Source organism: Anoplophora glabripennis, unplaced genomic scaffold, assembly GCF_000390285.2.
Source record: "Anoplophora glabripennis isolate ALB-LARVAE unplaced genomic scaffold, Agla_2.0 scaffold6, whole genome shotgun sequence".
Classification (NCBI taxonomy): Eukaryota; Metazoa; Arthropoda; class Insecta; order Coleoptera; family Cerambycidae; genus Anoplophora; species Anoplophora glabripennis.
In genome coordinates this window covers 60,094-83,993 of record NW_019416749.1, presented here as the reverse complement: position 1 = coordinate 83,993, position 23,900 = coordinate 60,094, and the positions used below count along the sequence as shown (strand labels likewise).

The 23,900-nt window shown below is 33.3% G+C and overlaps 2 protein-coding genes across 2 annotated transcripts in view; one reads left to right on the top strand and one right to left on the bottom strand.

Annotated features, from left to right (window-relative positions):
* LOC108911675 (putative oxidoreductase GLYR1 homolog) overlaps positions 1 to 23,900 on the bottom strand; it is a 54,418-nt gene continuing 30,518 nt past the window's right edge. Inside the window, exons 8-9 of the mRNA XM_018716670.1 lie at positions 6,197 to 6,328; positions 1 to 946 (exon numbers count right to left, since the gene is read on the bottom strand). Coding sequence (XP_018572186.1) covers positions 290 to 946; positions 6,197 to 6,328 — 789 coding nt within the window. The 3' untranslated portion in view covers positions 1 to 289. The remainder of the gene's footprint in view (positions 947 to 6,196; positions 6,329 to 23,900) is intronic.
* On the top strand, positions 13,348 to 22,772 carry LOC108911666. Its single transcript, XM_018716658.1, has 5 exons — positions 13,348 to 13,579; positions 16,438 to 18,227; positions 18,516 to 18,660; positions 19,127 to 19,267; positions 19,353 to 22,772. Exons 2-5 carry the CDS (start codon positions 16,477 to 16,479, stop codon positions 19,989 to 19,991), a joined length of 2,676 nt encoding a protein of 891 aa, XP_018572174.1. The 5' UTR covers positions 13,348 to 13,579; positions 16,438 to 16,476; the 3' UTR covers positions 19,992 to 22,772.

Genomic DNA, 23,900 nt, shown 5'->3' with positions numbered 1-23,900 from the left:
TACTTTTCAACTGATTTAATAGAAATACATTACCTATACATTTATTTGTGTAGGCACAGAATACTTTCTTTATTATATAAACTTTTTTTTAAAATTGCTAGAATAAAATGAAACTATCAATTAAATATAAAACATTAATTGTTATATTTAGTAAAACAAAAAAAGTGCACATTTGTCAAAACTTAATTGAATCTTAAAACGATTTAATGGTTTTAAAAACAAAAGTTGATTTTATTAAAACGTACAGATTGCACAGAATGATATCGTGCACATATTGCCAACAATCAACCTAATGTCTCGTCCTCATATATATACAAGAGGCATCGTGCCCATCGTAACCTAACCGTCTTGCATGTTTGTACACTTCATTGGCTGTCGAAGTCATCAACAGTGGCTGTTTAAGCTGATCGGAGAGATCAAGCGTCAGCTTCATGTCTTTCTGCATATGTTCTATAGCTTGCTCTACGTGCTTAAAATCTTTCTTTACAATAAGATCGGCTTTGTTTGTCAGGTAGTCGCAGTTCAAATTGGTCAACTTGAATATGTTCAAAACGTCTTTCGAAGAGATACCACAGCGGTCTGCCAAAGCTAGGCCTTCCGCCAGACCAACTAAAGCTATGCCTTTCATTAATTGCAATATCAGGTTTGTTTTGGTGGCATAGCCTGTGTCTCCTAGGAAAAACGCTGTTTTCCCCATTGCCTTGAAGCACGATTGGCAGTCGATGAATAGAGATTTGTCTCCTGCTGTCAAAATAACGAGACTGCCTTCATCTGCTTCGATTTTGCTGCCCTGAATTTGAGCCTCTAGGTAACGTCCCCCTTTGCTCTTTATGATCTCGCATATGTCTTTGGATGTCTGGGGATCTATGCCTGTCATTTCGACGTACCCCTTGCCATCCAGGATATCTCCTTCTCTGCCTGCCACTCCACAATTTCCAATTACATTCTGTAATAGAGAAGTCATTATGAATTTAATTTAATATTTAATGTGTGACTGTAAATTTTTGATAAAAAAAAAATGTGTAATTGAAAGGAACTGAAATGAAAAATGGGAGGAAGAGATTGAAAAACTACTTACGGTATTAATAAAACTATGTTCTAGGACTATCTATAGAAAATTTAGATTTTTACAGATTAGACAAGTAGAAGAAATAGTTTTTTTTACTTTTTTTGGTTTCTGTGTTCGATTTTTCAATGAAATGGTTGTGGTACTGATGGATGGCCGCCATTACAGAAAAACGGGAAGAGCACATTGGAAACCGCAAGCACTCTTTATAGCACGGTGATTTTTCCTAATTTTGCAAACACTTTTACATTATATGAAATTGTTCTTTTTCGCAACAACTTTTACAAAAAAACGTTTTTTGATATCTGTTTCTGTTTTTCTCTAATGGTGGCCAACCATACTGGAGCTCCTCATTGTCGTTATATTTTTTTGGTGCGGATGACGAACATGGCACGCAAAAAATTAGGAATAGAGAAACAGTTCTGAATTTTTAAATACGTCCCTCGACAGATTCTTTATTACATTTTGACTAGTCTTATCTCAGTTATTATATATTTACTTATTTCTTAAAAAAAAAACTGATAAAAATTGTCGATATATTTCCAAAATATTTAACGTTCCAAATATTAAACACCATTAAAAAATATAATACAAAGTACCGATTTTTTAAATGGAAGATGAAAATACTAAGGGATTATATAGATTGACGGGTCTATCTCGGAATGTTAAACAGAGAAATGATAAATGATATTAAACACAATGCGTTAGAGAGAGATTATTATTAGTTGCTAGACAATCAATAAACAATCCGTCTTTGTCTATGCACAGTTTGATCTGTGCATATAAATAATTCATATTTACTTGCGTTTTCTTTCAACGTCTTATATAATTTTTTCTTTATTTTCTTATAGTAACGTATCGCTCCATTATTCCTTTCACATTTTGCGAAAACAGAAATTGAAGCTAATACTCCCTCCACTCTGCTCAAAGAGTAATTTTAATATCACATTTTGCACTGATAATAATAAACTCGGGCAATGTAAACATCTACAGACGTTCCATCTTAATAATCAAATCAACGGCGTTTTATTTATAGAAAATTTATTATGCAAGGATGTTTATCGTACATTTTATATATTTATGTGCATATTGCCGCAGCGAACCGTTACTAGCAGAAATTCGAAATGAACAACTTACTTTTGATGAACACTCTTAACAAACATATGTATACAAGGTATAGCAAAGCTGCTATTTCGAAAACTGTCAGAAATAGAGATATTTGGTAAAATGGGAGAGAAAATGGTGACCAACTTTCGTCAGTTTGAGAGGTTTTTGAAAAAAGAAATATGGATTTTTTTATCACTATCCGAGTTTCGAGAACAAAATTGTTTTTGAGTTCAGCAAAGTTGCTTTGTCGGTTTGGTTGCTTTCTAAATACCCAGTTTTCTGAAGAGGAATACGCAAATAATTTTGTGTATGGCTTTTGTGACTGTAACGCTTGTAAGTACTACAACAGGAGATTCCCTAACAGGTGACAACCATCTTGTTGGATGTTTTCAGTCGCTTTTCAAAAGCTGGAGAGTTTGAAATAGGCAATGCTCGTATTGCTGGTGGTGATCCCGCTCGAAATCATTATATTGAAATTGAAGAAAAGTGCTAGATCGTATGCTTGAAAATCTAGGAATAATTATTAAGCTGATTGTTGTCCTTGTTTATGTATCACATAGTTTTGTTTGGAGATCCTTAAACAGAGAAGTTTTACACCCATTTCATAAACAAAAAGTACAAAATTTACAACCAAGACTTGCATTTTGTCAGTAGCTTCTTCAACTACTGAACAAAATTAAAATTTCATATGTGAGGTGCTTTGTTCTGATGAAGCTAATTTTACTCGGTATGGCATAAACAAGAGTCAGTCATTACGAACATTGTGATCTTTAGAAAATCTTCATGCTTTCATATGAAGAGGCCTTCAGTAAAAGTTCTATATTAATGTGTAAGACCGACTCTTTAAGGAACACCTAATTTCGATTCCTGTCCTGTCTAATCGTTTAAATGCTGATGCGCTCTTGATTTTTTTAGAAAATTATGTCACATAATTACTGGAAGATTTTCCTCTTGACTTGATATACAGTTGTATGTGATATCAACACTTTTAATGGGAGATGGATAGGTCGATATAGTCAAGTGCTGTAGCCTGCGAGATCTCCTGCCTTGATTCCTCTAGATTATTTTTTGTGGAAGCTCTTTTAAATCAATTGGTTTAAGCAGTGGAAATTGATAACCATGAGCAATTTGTTAACTCAGACACAAAGATCAGCAAACATTTTATTTTACATTTTCTAACAAGAATATCAACCGTACATTTTCCATATTTTTTGGCCTCACCCTGTATACATAATAGTCAGTTTTTTTTTGGTTTTCGATAACACGTTGCAATTTTTCTAGAATTTTATATTTACAAACTAACGAAACCGTAACAATACCGTAACTTAAATTAGAAAAAAAGCTAGTAATTATTTAACGGGCGTGCATGGGTTAAAAAAAAATTAGTAATATTTCACTGGAAAATTTTGTAGTGTACTCGCACACCGGAACATACTGTATATAAAAGGGGTCCATTTAAGCACGAAATTAACTCTTTGGTCTGGCCTTTTGCTAAAATATTTTCATTTTGCATACCCGTTTACGAAATAGGCACTCTATAACCTTAATAATTATAGAAGGGGGACGATGAACCGGGAAAAAATTGTACACAAACGTCTGTCGGTCACACAATGCGATAATAGCATTGGCTGATCGACATCAAAGTGCCTGTAAACTACAAAGTGATAACATGCGATAAAAGTCGCTAACCAAACCCGAACCAATCCGTTTTCATTATAGGAACAAAAAAAGCGGTTATTTTGTAATATGGCTGGATAACCTTACTCTTACACCTTCGTGAATGTCAGTTTTTCAAGGCGTATTAAAGCCGAGACCGGTACTTTATGTAATTTGTGTTTTAATTGGACAGGTAAATGATTCTAATTAGACGTTAATAATAAACGCAGAAACTCTAGATCTAGAATGTGAATCGAACTGCATGAAGACTTCTATTATTCAAGATCAAAACTGTAACAGCCATAAACGCTAAGTTTAACAAACACCGTAACCGAACTATTTTATGGAAACATTATTATCTACGAGTACTATGCACTACAGAAACTAGTTGATTTTGACTATACTCGGGAAGTATATCTAAAAATGCTAAGGAGTTGAATGACCTTTGAGTGCGACGGATTCATCCTTACACAGAGAAGGCACGCCTGTTGTTTTTTTTTTGCAAAAGGTACAAATTAGCAGATTTTTGTTTTAATCAAAGTCCAATAGTCCTAATTAATTTATACATGTAATAATAACAAAAATATTTATTTTCAACATACAAATACGCGAGAAAGAGAAAGACAAGCTTTTATAAATGCGTATGTAGAACAAGGCTAAACAAAACGTCCTTATTTATATTGTAGTTTTACTGTAGCGGTGGGTGCTATTTGCTAAAAAATGTAAAAAATAAAAATATTATTCTCTTCTTAATCTTATTTAGGTCGTTCAACTCTCAAGAAATATTAAATGGACCTTAGCCACTACATCAACAATTTCCATTGTAATTAAAACTCTTCCTATAAAATTACAGCCATTTACATTATATGAGTTCTGTTATCCATTTTTTCAATACGTTAGTATGAAAAAAACATCACAATTTGAAAGTTTATATTTCAAAAAGACTAAGCTCTTTTGGTTTAATTCAATGGTGAAAACCACGGAATTCTATCATTGTTAGTTTTTGATGATTTACAAATTTCGGTTAAGCAATTAGAAACCGTTAACAGGTCGTTTGTTACTCTGTAAAATCCAAGAAAATTCTCAGGGGAATAAACGTTCAGTAATCAAAGGTACAGTAAATAAAAATACGAAGCAGTTGTATTTTTAAAGCACAACTAACAAAAGATTATCTTATACATATATACTTACTAAATATAACCTTGATAAAAATTATTTGACCTTTGCTACTGGCTTTATTGACGCACAATAACAGCAAGTATAAATTATTGGTATCAACAGTAAATACATTTATGTACTTAGTACTTTATTTAAATTCAGTAATTTAAGACTTTTTTTAATAATTATTATGAACTATTATTTAATAAACTTTAGGTTTCGTAAGGTTAGAAATCTGGTAATAATTGCGGATATCATTATATTGCGAATCTTGTTTGGGACAATACAAAATATGTTACTATCATTTTTTTTAAATATTTTCCATTAGGCATTTAAAAAATATTCACTTATCACTCACAGAGTGTGGTAATTCAAATACAGGTTCACTGACAGGAGGATAGGATATAAAAAATAAGGAAAAAATGTATTACCTCACTACAGATATTGCTGCAAACAAAACCGAAATGGAATTTTTTTTCTTTCTCTTCGATGTGGTTTATTAGTTTATTTATTTATTACTTGGATAGGTGACCATGCGGAGAAGGCTCGCGATGTTCGTCCACCTTCTGGGCCTGTGTGTCGGTGTATTCACAGAAACTATACAAGGCGAGGTATATGTAGGAAGACATACCATCCCTTGGAAATGAAGCAAAACCGTTGGTCCATTGTTTAAACAATGTTAGGCAAGTAAACCAAAAGTTTTTCAATATTTTTAAGCGTTTCTTGTACTGATTGCTTTTTTATTGTCAATGCTTTCGGCAATTTCTTTTTATTAAAGACTTTTTGTTAATTTCTTTCTTAAATGTATTAGGTTGTTCTGCCTATATTTATATTTTGTCTCAGTTTACCTGCTTTTATTTATTTAATTATTATTAATTACTATCTGCTTTGTGAAGCAAGCGGTTAGTGCCAATTTTTTTCTTTTAGTAAGTGCTTTCAGAAACAAGTACGAAATATGTCTCTTTCTGTTCACATTGATCTACATAAGTTATTCCAACATAAATAAAAACATGACTCATTACGCTATAAAAAAAAATTGTCTAGTAGACGATAGGTAAGGAGGGATTTGTGCATGGTGACATAGATATGAGATAGTATAATTATGCTTTCGTGACCACATCTATGTATAAATTAGTGTGACGAAACTGGAACGACTTGTATGGTATGAAAAAGGAGAATTGCTAACAAAAATATTACACTAGTACTTACTTCTTTGGCAGAGCGGGGGTCCGTGACACAACTGAAAATGATGTCCGACTTCTGCATTATGTCGTAGGGAGTAATGTAAATATTTACAAGACCGGCTTTAATGATGTCGGCCTGTTCTTTGATCTCTTCGCACTAGAAAAAAAAGTGACTATTTAACATCAATGTTCCAAAATATCGATAAATTTAGTCAGTCCAATTTTCACAAACGTTTAATAATTATTACAAAATGCACATGGCAAATGGCAACTGGTACATGACAATAATGAACTTGATATGTACGTTATTATATGCGGTGAATGTCGGCAAAACACAGTAGAAGCATCGCGTGGTTAAGCAGATGTTTTTTTATGAGATTCCATTCCTCTCGCAGATATGTTTATCTCATACAACGAGATCGGATACTGGGCATTCCCACGGACATGAAAGACACGCAGGATGAGCGTGTTCCGTATGTTTCTTATAGAAAAAGAAATTTAAAAAATTGTAGATGAAATTATTTATATCATAAATATCTGTACGGAAAACATTAAACTGCCATCAGTTTTATCTGTTTCATATACGTGTTCAATCTATATAACTTCAGGATCATTGTGCGATAGTTCGATAGGTAGTTATCACAAAAAAAAAAAATAGGAAACGTGCTTTAGTGGCAACAGCGTAAATATCTTCAGAAACACACATACATGGCTAGCAAAGAGCCTGTATACGATTCAAAGAACACATTTTCAACAATTCACAATACATTTTTTACCAAATAATTTGCCAACATAGACATAATACCACTGAATGTCCGTCAAAATACATATGTAGTTTTTACATGACGCACCACCACATTTTCGACAACAAACTTTGACTGTAATCCTTGCAATTAGTACCTATGAGAAATTAGTGTATAAAACACAAGTGAACATAAAAGATGAATTGCGGGCTAGAATCGAAAACGTCACAAAAATTATATGTCAACAAGATGCATTACTTGAAGCTTGCATCGTGTCTTGTATACGTCGAGGATCAGTGTTCAAAAAAGAAAACAGTGACAATTTTGAACATTTGTCGTATAGCAGTGACAAGACCGAACTCTAGAAATTCAAATTTCAGAATGGGTAAGTTTACTTACAAATTAATTTTTTACTTATTATTTTTTCTTTGAAAGCTGGCTTATTTCTCAATCAATACACTTATGCTAAGGGAACCAATGAGACCTTGTATAACACACAACAGTTCTATTCGAAAATATGTTAAAAATACAAAATATTTTGGTAACTTTGTAATGTGACAGATAGAGATTAAATGAATCTAGAACTTCTTTATGCCTTCTATTTCATTGACTGCAGTCCTACACACTATACCAACCGATGATTCGGCCGTCTCGTCTGCACAGTTTAGATCTGTGAAGGCTAAACTGAGAGTATGTGCTAGGTATGTACGTAGCCTAGATCGAAGTCGGATGATGCGGAGATAAGAACGGTTAAACTATTGAATATACAAAAATGTGCGGGACTTGTCCGCTGTAGACTTTTTTTTAAACCAGGGACTAAATACAAAAAGGTAGCAACGAATAACCGTCATGTCAAAAATCATAAAAAAGACAAATATGTAGCCACATGAATCGAATCGAGTAGATAAAGATAACCAATGGATGTTGAAATTGTATTTATAAATACGAATGTTATCTATTATTATATGGAATAATAACGATGATAATGTCGATATGTCAAATAACAAAATTAATATTGTTTCATTTTTAATTCACTATTGACTGTATAATTTGGATTTTAGCAGCGTGCTGCTCGTATTGATCGCGGGATTGTCAGACTGAAACAACGATAAGAAAATTTTTAATGAATGATACAATATATTCTTACTGAATGATATTACACTTTTTTCATTTTTATATCTGGTCAATTATGAGACTATAAAATGATGAAAAATGTCAAGCTTTGACTATAAACCAACACGTTTTTGCGGAAAAATTCAAAACTGGGGTGCATTATATACCGTATGATACGACTTGGAACGTTTGGAGTAGTTTGCGGCTATGTATACAGTTTCGGCAATTGGATTCGAAAGTTGGTTGATAATCTTGATTCAAAACTTAGGTGACAAAATTTCGATTCAAAACCTAAGTGAAATTTCGATTGGAAAGCTAGGCGATAATTTCTATTCGAAACCTAGGTGTCAATTTCGATTTCCGCTCAGCCTCTGTTTCATAAGGATGGTCGATTAGACACCTCGAGCATCCGCAACCACTAAGATATCCGCGCGTAGCGGTTTTACGGACGGCTTCGTAGATTACATTCGAAAGTGAATGAAATCCGAAATACACTTAGGACTTGGAAGACAACAGTAACTACGACTAGAGCCCTCATTACTCCATAAAAGAAGAAACATTAAAATTGTTTTTTGTCAATGATGAGATGAATTGAAAAAAAGGAAATAAATTATTCTTAAGTAAAATAATACATTTTTACCAAGTTTTGGTGGAAAAATTTTACTCTCCATATTGTCTTATAAAGGATAAAAAGTGAAGTAATCGGAAATTTTGTTGTTTGGACGTATTCTAAACCACAGTTTTATAAATTACAACTTGAAATTCTCTATCTCGAAGACTAAACCAATACAAGTTTATGACAACTTTTTTCTTATTTTGAAACGTTCTATCACCAATAGAAGTTTGGTTTATGCATTCGGTACACTCTGTATACAATAAAAATTAAAATAGATATGTATAGCAACTGATAAAATAATAATTTTAATAAATTGGAAGAAAATTTGTGAATTTCTCTGATAATTCCTGGTTTTCTGTTTTCTAGATTAGTATATCTGCCTATTCTATAAATTATTTTTTAATCACTATGTTTACAATATAATAGGTATTTCAGATTACGTGATTTTATCTTGAACATTTCGGAAATATTTAGAAAAAAAAAACAACTCTCACGGGCGTACCTTAAGGGGCTATATCTGCCTTAGGTGGCATTCCTCCGCCTATGCTCATATACACCTTTTGACTTATTTTCCGCCGAAGGATATGTAGGTAAAACACGGCAGGCTAATTTCGGAACGCCTTGTATACAGCAAGGTCTAGTCTAAACAAATAATAACGCCAAAAAAGACTAGACCGCGGCGCGAAAGTTTCATGCCTTAAAAATTGCGAAATTGAAAAATGTAGAATAATATTAAGTCCTACTTATATAAACCTCGTCACAGTTTGTTCTTCTTTAAAGAGTAAGCATTCTTTTAAACGAGGCCATTCTCACGTAACGCTGTTGTAATACGGTACGACAAATTCTGAAAGAATAAAATAAGCAAATTGGCGCGATATATTGCTGCGTGAGAAATAGGCCTAACACCAAGAGTAACACGGCCTTGGTCTTACTTCTGCCTTCAATCCTTATGTGCTAAACGAGTAACCATCTGTTATATACACTTACAAATTACATTCTTGAGGGACACTTCAACTGTTAATAAAGTAGATACATAAGTTTTACACAGTAGCATGTTTCAGTCGAAAACTGCTTACGATCTCTTATAACTTATAAAACAGTGTTTTACTAGTTTCATGCTTTGGATCCCTCTAAACGTTTTAGGTCGGGAACCTTTTTTTTGTTCATAACTGTAAAGTCATTCCAGAACCCACCAATATCACACACTCAGTATAATGTCAACAGCTATACAAATAGCAAACTATTCCCATCACAGATCCAGTGAGATGTACAGGATGTTTAAATAAGAAAGGTCTGCAATTCTTCATATTATTATCATTTATATTATTAATATTATTCTTGTGCAATTTCTCTATTATCAGTCCCGCTATTAGTGTACTTTTATTCACGTTAGTTTTTCAATTTATTCATTGTTTATTCAGTGAAACACGCCTCTGGGACACGCATTTATATCGCGAATGAAATTTCGCCAGCGCCTGACGTAAAGTTTTAAAATGGCACAATTTCACAAAATCGCAGGCTACCTTAAAAAAACAAACATTTCACCCATCCCGAAATAAAACGAATCGATAACGAGAAAGCAAATAAACGCACTCGCTAAATAATTTTGTAAACATTTTATTACTTAAAAATAAAATGACTGGTAAATGGGAATGTCTTAATAACAATTGTTTTATTTATTAATGGCAGCACAGCGAGCTATTTTAATTAAGTGGGACAGATCACGCGAATTTCATTTTAAGCGCGCATTTCCAATTGTAATAAAAATTATCGAGTTTTAAATTGCGGACTAGATAACCATTTTTCATTTGGGGGAAATTTCAACATACGACTCTCTGGACTGCACATAACTTTGTGCAAATCACATACAGGGTGAAGGTAACAACCTGTGGACGGCCTTTAACGCTGTAACCAAGCAAATCAGAAAACTTGATATTTCTTATTTATATGTCACTTTGTTTAGTTGGGCGCCAATATACTTTTTTTTATTTTAAATGGAAATCGAGTACAGGGTGATCTACTGTAAGTGTCATTGTATTTCTTCCATAGGAAAATACTGCAATCTTTTAACATTTTCTAATACGTAAATTATGAAAACAAGTATTAAGAATCGAGTTACAGAGAAATAAGGCCAACATATTTTTGTACATTTGGATAGAATCTTACAATTACAGTGGTACAAAGTTTGATGGCTCTGTCTTTAACAGTAAAATAGATATGGTCAAAATGATAATATTACAAGTTCAACTTGCGACAAAGATTATGAGTACTTATAGTACGATCATTTTCGATGAAAAGTAATAAATCATTGCCTGTCAAGGGAACCAATGAAGTACGCCTTTAAGGGTTTTACAAATTGAATAATTTCTTTATACATTATGAAGGGTCGAGGGGATCAGTTCAGGTCTGGCACCCTTGTTGCTACAAAAATACCTTTATTCTCATAAACTATTTATTTTAAATGTAATTTATTATAAATCCAATTTGTTTCCTAAATTCCACATATGTACTACATTTTACCTCTGTACGCGCCACTGTTGTTTACTTGTTTTTTGGAAGCACTCTCTAATTGACAGCAAAGCTCGCCAGGTTAGTATTTGACGTATAACCGACCAGTTCGTACACTCGATGCACCTGGGCGACTACAGCTACTATCAGAACACAGTGCGTATGCAGCGGTATTTCAGATTTTACATTGAATTTCATTTTAAATTTGAAATGATTTATCTTACGCCTCCTAAAAATGATGACACGATTTTCCTTTGATAAAAGGCCGACAATTTTTTGCTCTACTTTGCATCGTATACGATCCTACTATAGTTTGACTACCTACTACTTTTTACTTTTGTAGCACTCTCTTTTGGTTATATTTCTTGTCTTTCTATCTTGGATGTCGAATGCGGTTAATTCTAAGAAAGTTACGCATGGGTCTTCTTGGAATTCTATCTCAACAAATATATCATGCGCACTGTAATTACTCTATTTATTGGGGACCTTATAGGACTTTGAATTTATTGTTCTTTGGTCGCTGATTTTAATAGAATGTTTTTTTTAATCAGGTAACTAGATTTTAGAGTAAACAGAAGTAAATAGAAGAGTAAGCTTCAACGGGTTTAATAAAATTTTAATATTACACTGCCAAACTCTGACATGAACGTCGTAAGTATATAACGAGCAAACATAACAATCGCCAAGTTGTACTTTGTCGTTTTAAAAATTAACACGTCCGGTGGATGTACACTTATACCTTTCAAAGCTATTGTAAGACACGTTCTTTCATATATGCTGCATATTATGCATGTGTGCAATAAACACGTAACTTTTATAGAAGGTCGGTTTAAAAGTGATGTATGAACGGACAAGACAGAGAAGCAATAGTCTAAAATCAGGACCGGCAGTGTACTTGTAGCCCAAGTCTTAGATAAAGTATAATCTGGCCTTACAGATGATGTTTTCGTGGTTTTGCTCACAAAATAAATTAGATCTTCAGGTGAAAATGTTTGATCCGACTCGTACATCGCATTCTAGAGATGTTAAGTAACTAGTAAATATTCATTGGTAGGTCTGGTGCATATTTACTTTTACATATTTTTCTTAGCCGGTGTCTGAAGATGCGGTCACTTGCCGAATGTAGTACAGTATAGAAGTAAAGCCGACTGAATGGTCGAGAATGAGAACGTGTGGAGTTTTGCTGGAGTACACATATTTGCCAAATGTCGTATCGTGTGGATGATGCATATCAATATATACGAAAACGTGCCTTCGTTTGGCAAATATTCGCCAAAACTATCAATGGTTTGAATTATTCATTGAGTAAAAGCTGTTCGATATGTGTCGAGTTCGCTCCGGGAACGTTTGGAATATTGGAGGAGAGTGTTCATATTTCATATCTACAGGTTATTATAGGCACTATAGACGAACAATCATTCCTTTTTCCGTGTTTTCAAAAACAACAAAATTGTCAAACATAAGTTAGGTAGGTTAAATCTAGGTTTTCTAGCTATCTAGGTATCTACTAAGTACCTATTTCACTCCTCAAATGTCTTGTTGTTATGATACATTACATAGGTAGATATGTACCTATTGTAGCTTCTAAAATGTTCCGTAGCAATAAAATCATTGAAAGGTATTACTAATAAAATTTAAAATGTCTGTTACTGTGTTACTGAATAACCTAACTAGGAACGTATAAAATAGAAAATAGGTAGGTATCTACTTAAGTATTACTGTCAGAAAAAATCTAAACTAACTACCTACGTATACTACTAGGTAAGTATGTAAACGTTATTGATTCTGTGACCTTAGTCCTAAAATAAAATAATCCTATAAAACCTTCCACGGAACAAATAAATCGCCCTTCAGAGACAATATGGGTACGACGAAAAGGAAACCTACCTATAATCGATTACTTTTTAGATGCGTAGGGCCCTATCTTAAGCTTTCATCATTTTGTACTACCAGTGTTGGTTGCATTCATTGTCCTATTCTAGGTTTATTTGAAACATATGAAATGAAAATTAATATTTAGATGTAAATGAGAAATATGAACGTTCTTTAGGTTTAGGATTTAGTTTTCCAAGAACTTGAATTCGTGGCTTGACGACACCCGAGTAGCGGCCACACCCCGGTGGTGCTACTAAATGGACTCGTCCTAGCTTTTCCCCACTCGTTTCGAGTCAGAACGAAACAGCTGGAGCACGATTTGCGACTGTTCGACGAAGTAGGCGTCCGTCCCGTCGCTTGCTTGTTTTCATAAGGACGAGTAGTATGTCGTTAACCAGTGAATAAACCCGAGAAAAAGACGAGTGTATTAGCAAATTTGTGAAAATCCCGTTGTGTCAGATCAGTGTCGTACACGTGGCCAAGGAATCAATAAAATTACCGTGCGGAAAAGAAAGTGTTTTTATTTGCATTTATGTAGCACAAGTGATGGCTGGTTAGTATCGCCGAGTTAATAATTTATGAATGTTTCGTACGATGCTTAAACAAAATGTTAAAACTTAACGGCGGAACACCACCTGTCCGAATATAAATTTTTCTACTGACAAGAGAAAAATTAACGTAGTATTTGGCAAGTGTCACAAAATATGAGTCAATGATGCATTTTCTTAAACTTAATGATAACGATCGCTATAGAACGTTCGTGACCGAAAGAAATACAATTTTTGTATTGAAATCTGTAAGCTAGATCGGCAAAAAGCTTGAATAAGTTCAATTTGATTTATAATTAATAAATCGTACAATGTTCATACCTACATCAAATCATTATTAAATTCTGGAAATGTAGGAAAATATGTAACAAGAAATAAATCAACATTTTCCTTCTTAAAAAGTTGTACATATGTAAATAAAAACTATTAGTAGATATAATTAGGTAGTAGGTACTTCTTAACATTAAAATCTACTGTAGTTAGGTACCTAATAACAGTACCTAATAATTAGATTAAATATGTACCTATCTATGTAGTTTACTAAGTAAATAGCAAATAGGTTACATCACATTTTGCCTTCTTTCAAAGAATTTAAATTAATTTTACTTAACGGTACGGTTAATAGCGGAAATTATAAATATTGGAGGCATTTATTAAAATAATAGATCAAACATTACTATTATACATTTTTCCAATCACAAGCTCATGTAAAATATGGGCGACAAAAATATATTGTAAATGTGTAGGTAATAATTAAATTTTAACCTTTTACGAAGTTGGAGGCCTTGACTAATGGCATTAAATCTGTACCTGTAGGTATTATGTTATTAAATTAACTGCATGAAAACTAGTCTAGAACGTAGTTATTCAAACTGTTAAGATTCTACCTATAGCTATAGCTACCATAGAGAATTTATTATCAGGAACTATCGGAAACCACTTAAGAAGTCGCTAAAATAAAATAGGTACATTTTCGATATGACTTGGAACAATGCTAAAAGTATTTAAAAAATTGCTCACCTTGACCTAAACTTAACTGCACTAATTTGACAGTACCTAACTACTGATTATTAGTTTTGTTTTTTTGACACTTTTCGTAAACCAGGATAATTAACCACTACATTTGACGTTTGCTAAAAAGTTTGTAAAATACATTTGACGTAAAATTTCAATGAAAATACAAAATAACTATATAGCTTGATATAATAGAAAATCGATAAGTGTTTTGTGGTTAAAAAAGCACCCGCATTGGATTAAAATTATTAAACTGAAGCCAATAGACGTGGTCTCCAAAATATCCCAATTTTAATCAATATATAGAAATGATAGTCTTTAGTCTTGTTAGTAATAATGATTTATGCAGTTCCACTTTTTGTAAGAAATTGTCCATGATTTACAAGCGAATAAATATCTGGATCTCGACCCATATTAAAAAGTATACCATTTAGATTTTTTTATACATTGTTTTCGAGATACCTATATATCTAAATATTTCTTATACGTTTTTTTGGTAACTGTGTAATTAGTGTTTTGAATTTACTTATCAGTCTATTTAAATCACTATTAATGAGTGGATACCTATCCAAGGCCAGAAAGCACTTACATAAATATTATTTCTTAATGAAAATTGCAGAATAAGTTTAGCTACGGAACTTATCAGCTTTGTATGAAGTTTACAGCCCTATATAAAAAATATTGACACGTTAAGTCTATCTCCAGATAAAGATCATTAAAATATATAATATCGCACTAAACAATTTCTTTTTAACAAAAACTCAAAACAATTTTTTTAATAGCTAATCAATAAATGTATGAAAATTGCTGAACACTAGTAGCAATTCCACAATTCTTGAAGATATAATTTTGTAAACAGTAATTTATTAAAAATTATTAAACAGAGTTAAGTAGGTATGTAGTGTACACTTTTTTATATCAACATTGGCATGAGTTTTAATAATGACATTATCTAAAGCTATATAGATAAAGAACGTTTAAAAATACCGAGAAAAATACGTAATAAACCAAGTATCATAGTATTCGGTACAACATTATCTACACATTACAAATATTCGAACGATCCTGGATTCAAGTCAAAGAAATATTTAGTAGTGTTCATATTAGCGTGAATATTTATTACTCAAAAAATGAATTTTCCATTCCAACTGCGAATAATCTGTTACCTACAAGCCTACAGCATTTCATTTACACCGTTTAATCGATAATGTATGAAGTGAATGCATTTTAGTAAAGTAAATTAAATTTTACGTTTGTTAAATAATTTCAAGGTCTTTTCATTTCTGCTAGACAAAATGTGGGTATTCGAACAGTTTACTTTAATTTGTAAAGTAGAGAAAAAAGATTCAATATTAAATTATGAAAACAAATGTTTTGTAAATTTATTAATATGGAGGTGAACACAATAATAACGATAGAAATTAGAGTTCTGAATTTGTTGTAAATTATGAAAATCATAAGAAATATTTGGTAACATTATTTGTTTAAGTGCAGTAATGATTAGTTACAGATCTCTGCTCGATATTAATAATTTAAAACCCCTACTGACATACAATATCAATTTGATTTTAATAATTGAGAGTAGACTGGAAAAAGACGTTAATTTCTTTCTTGAATGTCGTATGTCAAATTTTCGGTATTTTCACTTGATATTAAAATATATATATTTTTTTATGGAGATGCAAAATATAGTAATAGATTCAAAACATTTGATAATTGAATTTATTGACTATGCATTTATCAAAAACGTTGAGTATTAACTAGTTATAATTATGATTGACACAATACACACTTATAGGCATGTGATTTTTTAATTAACTATTATATCTGCAATTATGTCATCAATTAGGTAGGTGACGGTGGACGGGACAATGCTTATTAAAAAAATATGGGGGACTATCACCGGCTAATAATCGCCGGTAATGTAAGATGGACTGTGCTGCTCGTGTTGTTCGTCGCAGCTTCGGCACATACCAGGCACGGAGATGGGGTCATATCACAAAGAGCTCCCTCTGGATGCGACTATCTCAAAAACAACGTTCTACACTGTTCCAACAGATCTGCAGATCTATCGTTACCGGTCGGAGTCTCACACCTCGAATTAGAAAACGTACGAGGTGGACCTTTAGACGTAAAAAATGTTCATCACTTGCGGTGGATCCGCAGTGGCATTTCCGACATCAATGAAGCCATCGCTAACCCACAGTCACTGAGGACGGTAGATTTTTCCTTTAACAACGTAACTGTTCTACAAGACCGTCAGTTCCACAATTACACCAATCTAACTCTACTGAATATGTCTTATAATGCAATCAACGATCTTCCAAGGGATGTTTTCAATAATAATCAGAATTTACGAAAATTATGCTTGGGACACAACTCCCTGAAAGCCATACCGTTCCAAGTGTTCGCCCCCATGGGCTACTTATACGAACTAGACCTATCACACAATTTTTTGGTAACGTTCTTAGACCATTTCTTTAAATTCAACAAAAACATCGAAGTTTTGTTACTCAACAACAACAATGTTACGAAACTCACCTCGAACGCCCTCGCAGATTTAACTGATCTCGAAAATCTTGATTTGTCTTTCAATTCGTTACGCTTTCTCGCGAAGGGTTTGTTTGACTCTTTGACTAATCTGCAGTACTTAAACCTAGCCAACAATCCTTTGATTAATATGGCTAGCGGAACCTTCAGGGGTCTAAATAATTTGAGGGTGTTGAATCTGAGCGGAAATAGACTCACACATCTGTCTTTCGGTTTACTGCATTTCAGCCCGTCGCTGATCTCTTTAACTCTAGACAACACCACGATCGAAGTAATCCACAACACCGAACTTCTTGGAGTACCTAACCTGGAGGTTCTTAACATCAGAAGAAACAGACTGCTTAAGGAGATCGAAACCTACGTTCTTGCCGACACGCCAGCTTTGAGGGAGCTGGACATCAGCGGAAATGCTCTATCTTTCCTACCTCAATCCATTGCCAATTTAACACATTTAAAAAAACTGAATATATCCGATAATCCATGGGCATGCGATTGTCGTATGTTCTGGTTCGCTTCGTGGGCCGAGAGCAAGAAACACTCCAATCTGACGATGTCACAGTTGAGTTGTGGTCCCGATGCCTACCCTGGGGATATGTTGCCCACGTTACAACATTTGAATTGTACTAAACCTAGAATAGTGTACAAAACGCCTACAAAGCTCTACCGGCTAAAATCCGATGCTTTGCTAGAGTGCAGATACGCCGCCAATCCACCACCTTCCATAACGTGGGTGACGCCTAGACGAGAGGTGTTCCACTGGAACCCGGACCTCAGCATTCCCGATATTTTTAACAAGCACCCATTGGCCCACGACGAAAATATGACTCCTATGAGGGTAATTCCACCACGGATCCAGGTTCTGGACAACGGAACGTTATGGGTTAAAAACGTGACGAGGGCGGACTGTGGCAGGTACACGTGTTACGCCAGCAATCCCATTGCCAACCTGACGGAAAACGTTCTGCTTCATATAGATCCCACGGACTGGAATCAAATCAGGATCATTAGTCTCATTGTGGGCACGCAGAGTGCAGCTGGCTTCTTAGGACTGACGCTTTTTGTACAGTTCCTCCGTTACATATTTAACAAGTAAGTTCTCGTTGCATTTTAGCCAATGTAAATTCTATTTCTATAAATTGAAGAGTATTTTTGTATTCTCTCACCAATCATATCACTGCACACAAACTTGAGATTATGCTTTTAATGGGGTGTATGATATATGTCAATGAAATGCTACTCTTAAGAAATTTTCTAAAAACTTAAATGATATTCTAAATCTCTAACAATGATTCATAAAATAAGACGCATGATTTTTTAACGACCAAGTGAATATAGATATAATACGAATATTTATAAATGGACTATTTCTATTTTCAGATTTGGATTGCTGAACAACTTTTGCAGTTTTTGTAAGCGAGATCGCGTCTCGCCTAGGGCTCGCCAGATTTACGCCATGCTGGATAACATCGAACAGTACAAGAGCCAGCAGTTGGAAAAGCTGAGAGAGAATTACACGCAACAGGTAAAGTTCAAATGCCAAAGATAGTCGTGACATTTGCCAAAGTGTACATGCTCGGTGACCCATTATATAATACGAAAGGCTGCATTATACTTTGCTGGAGGCATAATTTTACAAAATTCGATCAATTAAATGATGGCGACCCGTAGCTATGACGGACGTATCGCATTGTTGTAATAATCCAAATGAAGTCGTGGAATTCAACAGATTTTTGTATTTATCTGCCTGAATATTTTGCACTTTATTGTGGAAAGATTATAAACAATTTATAAATTCAAAGAATATAATAAGCATCCGAAATTCATTAAAACGTTGGAACTAGCTTTTAGACACACTTTTCAACTATCCTTGATATTAAATTTCACTCAGTACTCTGTTTTGCAACAGAACGATATTTCATTGTAACAATAAATTAACTTATTTAGAAACATTACGACCAAAACACATAAAAACTGACTTTTTTTCTTAGGTGCACAGGATAAGGGACAATTGTGCCCAACAAATGGAATGGATACAAAACAGTTACCAGTCCCAGGCGAAACATCTTAAAGATTTTAGAGACATAGGGACGCAGCACTTGACCACTCTAAGAGGACAATATTGTGATCAGGTAATTTCTTTTCCTAAATTTAAAATATGCTAACCCCAATTTAATTTAGTGGGACGGGAATTGTAACGCGGAATATTTTTTCCAGGTGAAAAAAGTGCGCGACTACTCCACGACGCAATTGAATTGGGTGCGCGAGAACTACGTTTTCCAACGCAACAAAATAAGGAAATTCAGTGCCCACAAGGTGTTGCAGCTAAGAGAGACTTACAAATATCAGCAACAGACTCTGAATAAAGTGCTAGAAAACCTGCCGAGTCTGTACTTCGAGAACTGTCGAGCTGGCACGTGCGGAAGAGCTGAATCCCTCGTGTTCGATCCCCACGACATCGAGAGCATCGATTGCTACATCAAGTCCAAGATTGAAAATCTAGCTAATCTGGATACGAGTACCGACGTCACCCAGAGCAAGCTGTCCTTGTACTACACTCCGTCGGAAAGGTCCTTGACCGACCAGAAACCAAGTACGGATCCCTTGGCTGGCATCCACATCAACTACATCGAGGACACACCAAGGATGCTGATGCTCGAGGGACCATCGACTTCGAAACATACCATGCTCTACATGGATTGGCCGGCAGAGAGCACCAAATCGGCGCGTAGCACCGACGACCTCTTGCAGATGGAAAGAAGAGAATCAAGCGTGGTGGAAATCCAGCCCAGTGCAACCTCGCCAAATCTTCCAGAGCCGACAAAAGTGGAAATAAACCACGAGACTTCACTGTAAATTTTTTAATATGAAACTGCTGTGATAATGTGAGTATGCTGTCACGGTGTAGGATCTGCTCCACTAGTGCCAATTTAGCAGCGACAAGAAGTAATAAATTGATTTTTTTTTTCTCAACTCAACTAAAACAAATGCCAAAAAGACTTTATTTGAAGTGCTACTTCATTTTTATTATGAGAAAGTGTAAATGAATTAGTTATAAAAAAAAATGGAAGATTGATGTAGATCCTAGTCATTCTAAATGTTAAAAGACTGTAGAACTATAAATTGTATTCTCACATCCTATATCGTTGCTACACTTCATTTGATAACAGGCGGGGTATGTGAATTATGATTAGTTTAGTAATAAAAAAATTGCAACTAAAGTTTAGCAACTAGTTTTGTCTTTATTTATCAAAAAAAAAACTTGATGTATAAATCAGATCCTTCATTCGTCTTCTAATGATATGTCAAATTATTTCATTTCAATTCATAGATAATCATTTTCTACACTGTTGTCAAAGACTTTTGGAGTTGAATGAAAATGTTTTCTAAACAAACTTCCAAGCATACCGTGAACGTCATTTACGTAAATTAGAATTTTTAATATTGGTTGCTCTTTTGCACCTTTACTTGTATAGAAATAAATAAATTAGAATTGATTAAATAGTTCAAATAGAACTTTGAAATAATTGCAAACATGTAGTGCATAAAGTGATTTTATCTATTTTATAACTCGCTACCAGCGATACCACAGCAGACGAAGACGGCTATAAAACCAATCATCTTTCAGATTTTTTTTTTCAATTTTAAACGAACAGGTTCATTTTCAAATGAATATAGATAAGTTTTATCTGTTCCAATATTTTTGAAAAAGAGATTGGTACTCAAACGTATATTGTATAAATTGCTATCCTATTAAACGAATCAAACAAAAACAATCGCCGTTTATTTTTATAAGAAATGTAAACACAAATCTAAATATTTTTCTTGTAAACGTTACATTAAATAAATCTGAAGTACCACTTATTTCTCTTTTTAAAAGCTTTTTATTTTTGCAATCGGTTCCAAGCAAAATAGCGTTACAAATGAATAGTTATTTGTATAAAAAATGCCATTAATAACGAAAGGATTAATGGTTCTACGTGTATTTATAATCCACCACGCGTTTTAAATTATCGCGGATATTTAACAGTTTAGCAAATATTTTCTCGTGCAGTGTCGAAAACGGGAACTGAATGCTTTATTACTTTCGCGTCAGAATTTCTAAAACATAAAAGAGTTTAATTTACTGTTACTTTATTTCGTAACATGCTATTTATGAAAGTCATTATTTTACGCCGAAATTACTTCATTGTCAATTAATATGAATATAATATATCAAACTTAATACGTTACAACTCCTATGCAATAAATGATTTAAATTTAATCTAATAGAAATAGTGATTATGTTAATAGCAATACCGCAGCAAAGAGGAACGAATAAATATCGATCTAGCACTACGTATCTGTTAATTACATTAAAGCTTATTTTCAGCGTATAAAATTAGCAGCAGGCTTCTTGTTGCAATTTTTTAAAGTGATATTTGATTGACACTATCTCGCCAGTAGAAAAGTGTTTCGCAAATGTAAACGAGCCGTTTCCTCTCAAATGATCACAATAAACAAACAAGAATAACGAAGGAAAACTACTCCAAATAATGCATTCATCTTCGTTATTGCTTAATTTTTTTAGATAGTGCAAGGGTGAACAAAATTCAGTAATTCAAGTTAGCCAACTTTCCCGTACGTCATAAAGAAGATTATTTAGTGTTTAGGTTTTTCAAATTAAACTATTTTTGCTATGACATCAGACCACATATTTCATTTTAATCAGAAATATTAGTTAATAATCGAAAAAAAAAACTGAAAATACTACTTTACTAATTAAACTTGTTTATTCAAGGCCATTGTATAAGTTCTTTTATAGCCGATTTCATTTCTAAACTAAAGAACACATAAAAAAAACAAATATTGTGCGAGTACCCACATGCATTTTTGTTTATATTCAGTTTTATACTGTCCTTTATTGTTGAACACATAAATATAGAATTTTAAATCCACTGATCACTTGAAGTGAAACAGCTCGGATTTTTCATAATTCTGTTAAATATTAAAGTTCAATGCTTCCTTATATATTGAATTACTACCATAACGGTAGTTTAATTCAAGTTCATTAGGTTGACATATAAATTGAATTATGGATTATAGCACGTAGGATATAAGTTTGCAATGGGAGATATTAATGTATATACATATACACTGTGTCCAAAATAAGTTTATGCTGTTATAAGTAGTGGAATCAACGCGGTTATTAAGCATAAATTTATATTAATAAAAATATATCTTTAATTTTATCATGCGTATTTGCCTAGGTCTATTTTTATTCAATTAGAAGTTAAAAGTTCTTAAACTATTTAAACGTAATTTATAAAACGATAGCGTCATTTACTCATATTTGTATTTTTGTTTTCAAACCATTCTCATTTTGGACATTTTGTTTATTTTACGCATCTTACGAATCTGTCAGTGTTGTGCATCATTTAACAGCTAGATAGTTTTTAAACTGGCAAGGGGATAGGGATATTTTTGTGGAAGGGTAGTCAATGTATGTAAAATAAATTAAAATGTAATATTTTTGGTATGAATAACAACCAACTGTTGTTTTGTGCATTATTGTGATTTTCTTTCTAATGTTATAGGCTGCTGCCCAACAAACAAACTGTAAGATTGATTTTTATTAAATAAATAATTATATTATTTTCTCTTTGTACGTTTTTAATACATATTGACGGATCATTATTACCCGTTTTAAGTGAAAAAAAATTACTCGATTATACAGTACTGATCAATGTTCAAAACCATAATTAAAATATATATTCTACAGAAGAAGAGAAACATAAAAGGGACTGTAAAATATTTCGTCAATACACAGATTAGTTAAATATAGAAACCAAGAGATAATTTGAATCAATCCGTCTTATTAAGAGTAGTAATCAGAAATTAATTACACATTACGTTTACAGTAATACAGGATTAAACATTTTAAAACATCTCTTTTGAAGAAGGCAAAGTAGAAGGATTTCAGCATTTGAAACCGTCATGTGGACGACTAGAAAAAAGAACGGTAATTTAAATTACCGAAATTCATCTTTATTGTAAATCTGACAGGAACATACTCATTATCCAATTTAACATATACAATCTTTTGTAACCGTATTGTACACTATTAGTTTATTACGACACGTGAAAACAGGTCGGCGCTCTTGATTTTATTATATTTATCTGCCATCAGAAATTAAAAAAAACGTTTACTATGTCCTGCGGGATAAAGGACGTATCGACAATTCGAATTGCGAACGAATAGTGATGTATGTAAAATAGCAAATCACTTAAAATACGTAACATATAACAGTTACAGCAAGACACGCTGCCACGTTACGTGCTAATCACATGACACACGAATAATGTGAGACTATAATTTTGTACGTATGTATTGTTTGGTCCATGTAATTAGAGATTACTTTATTTCATACAATACCACAGCGTTCTGGCACTAGCTGCTAATAATTCGTCCATTTTATTCAGCTTCATGACTTGACGTGTGTTCAACATACAGTGTAGGAAAGTACCAATGGTCTATCAGAAGTTACGTGAGAGCGATAAAGTAAGCCGTAGAAATCCATGTGATAGACAAGGATGGCTATAATGAAGGCGTCTAATAGTCAACGCCTATTTCGCCCTTCCACAAATAAGATCCAGTTCTTATTTGTGGAAGGGCGAAATGGGCGTTGACTATTAAACGCCTTCATTATAGCCATCCTTGTCTATCACATGGATTTCTATGGCTTACTTTATCGCTCTCACGTAACTTCTAATAGACCATCGGTA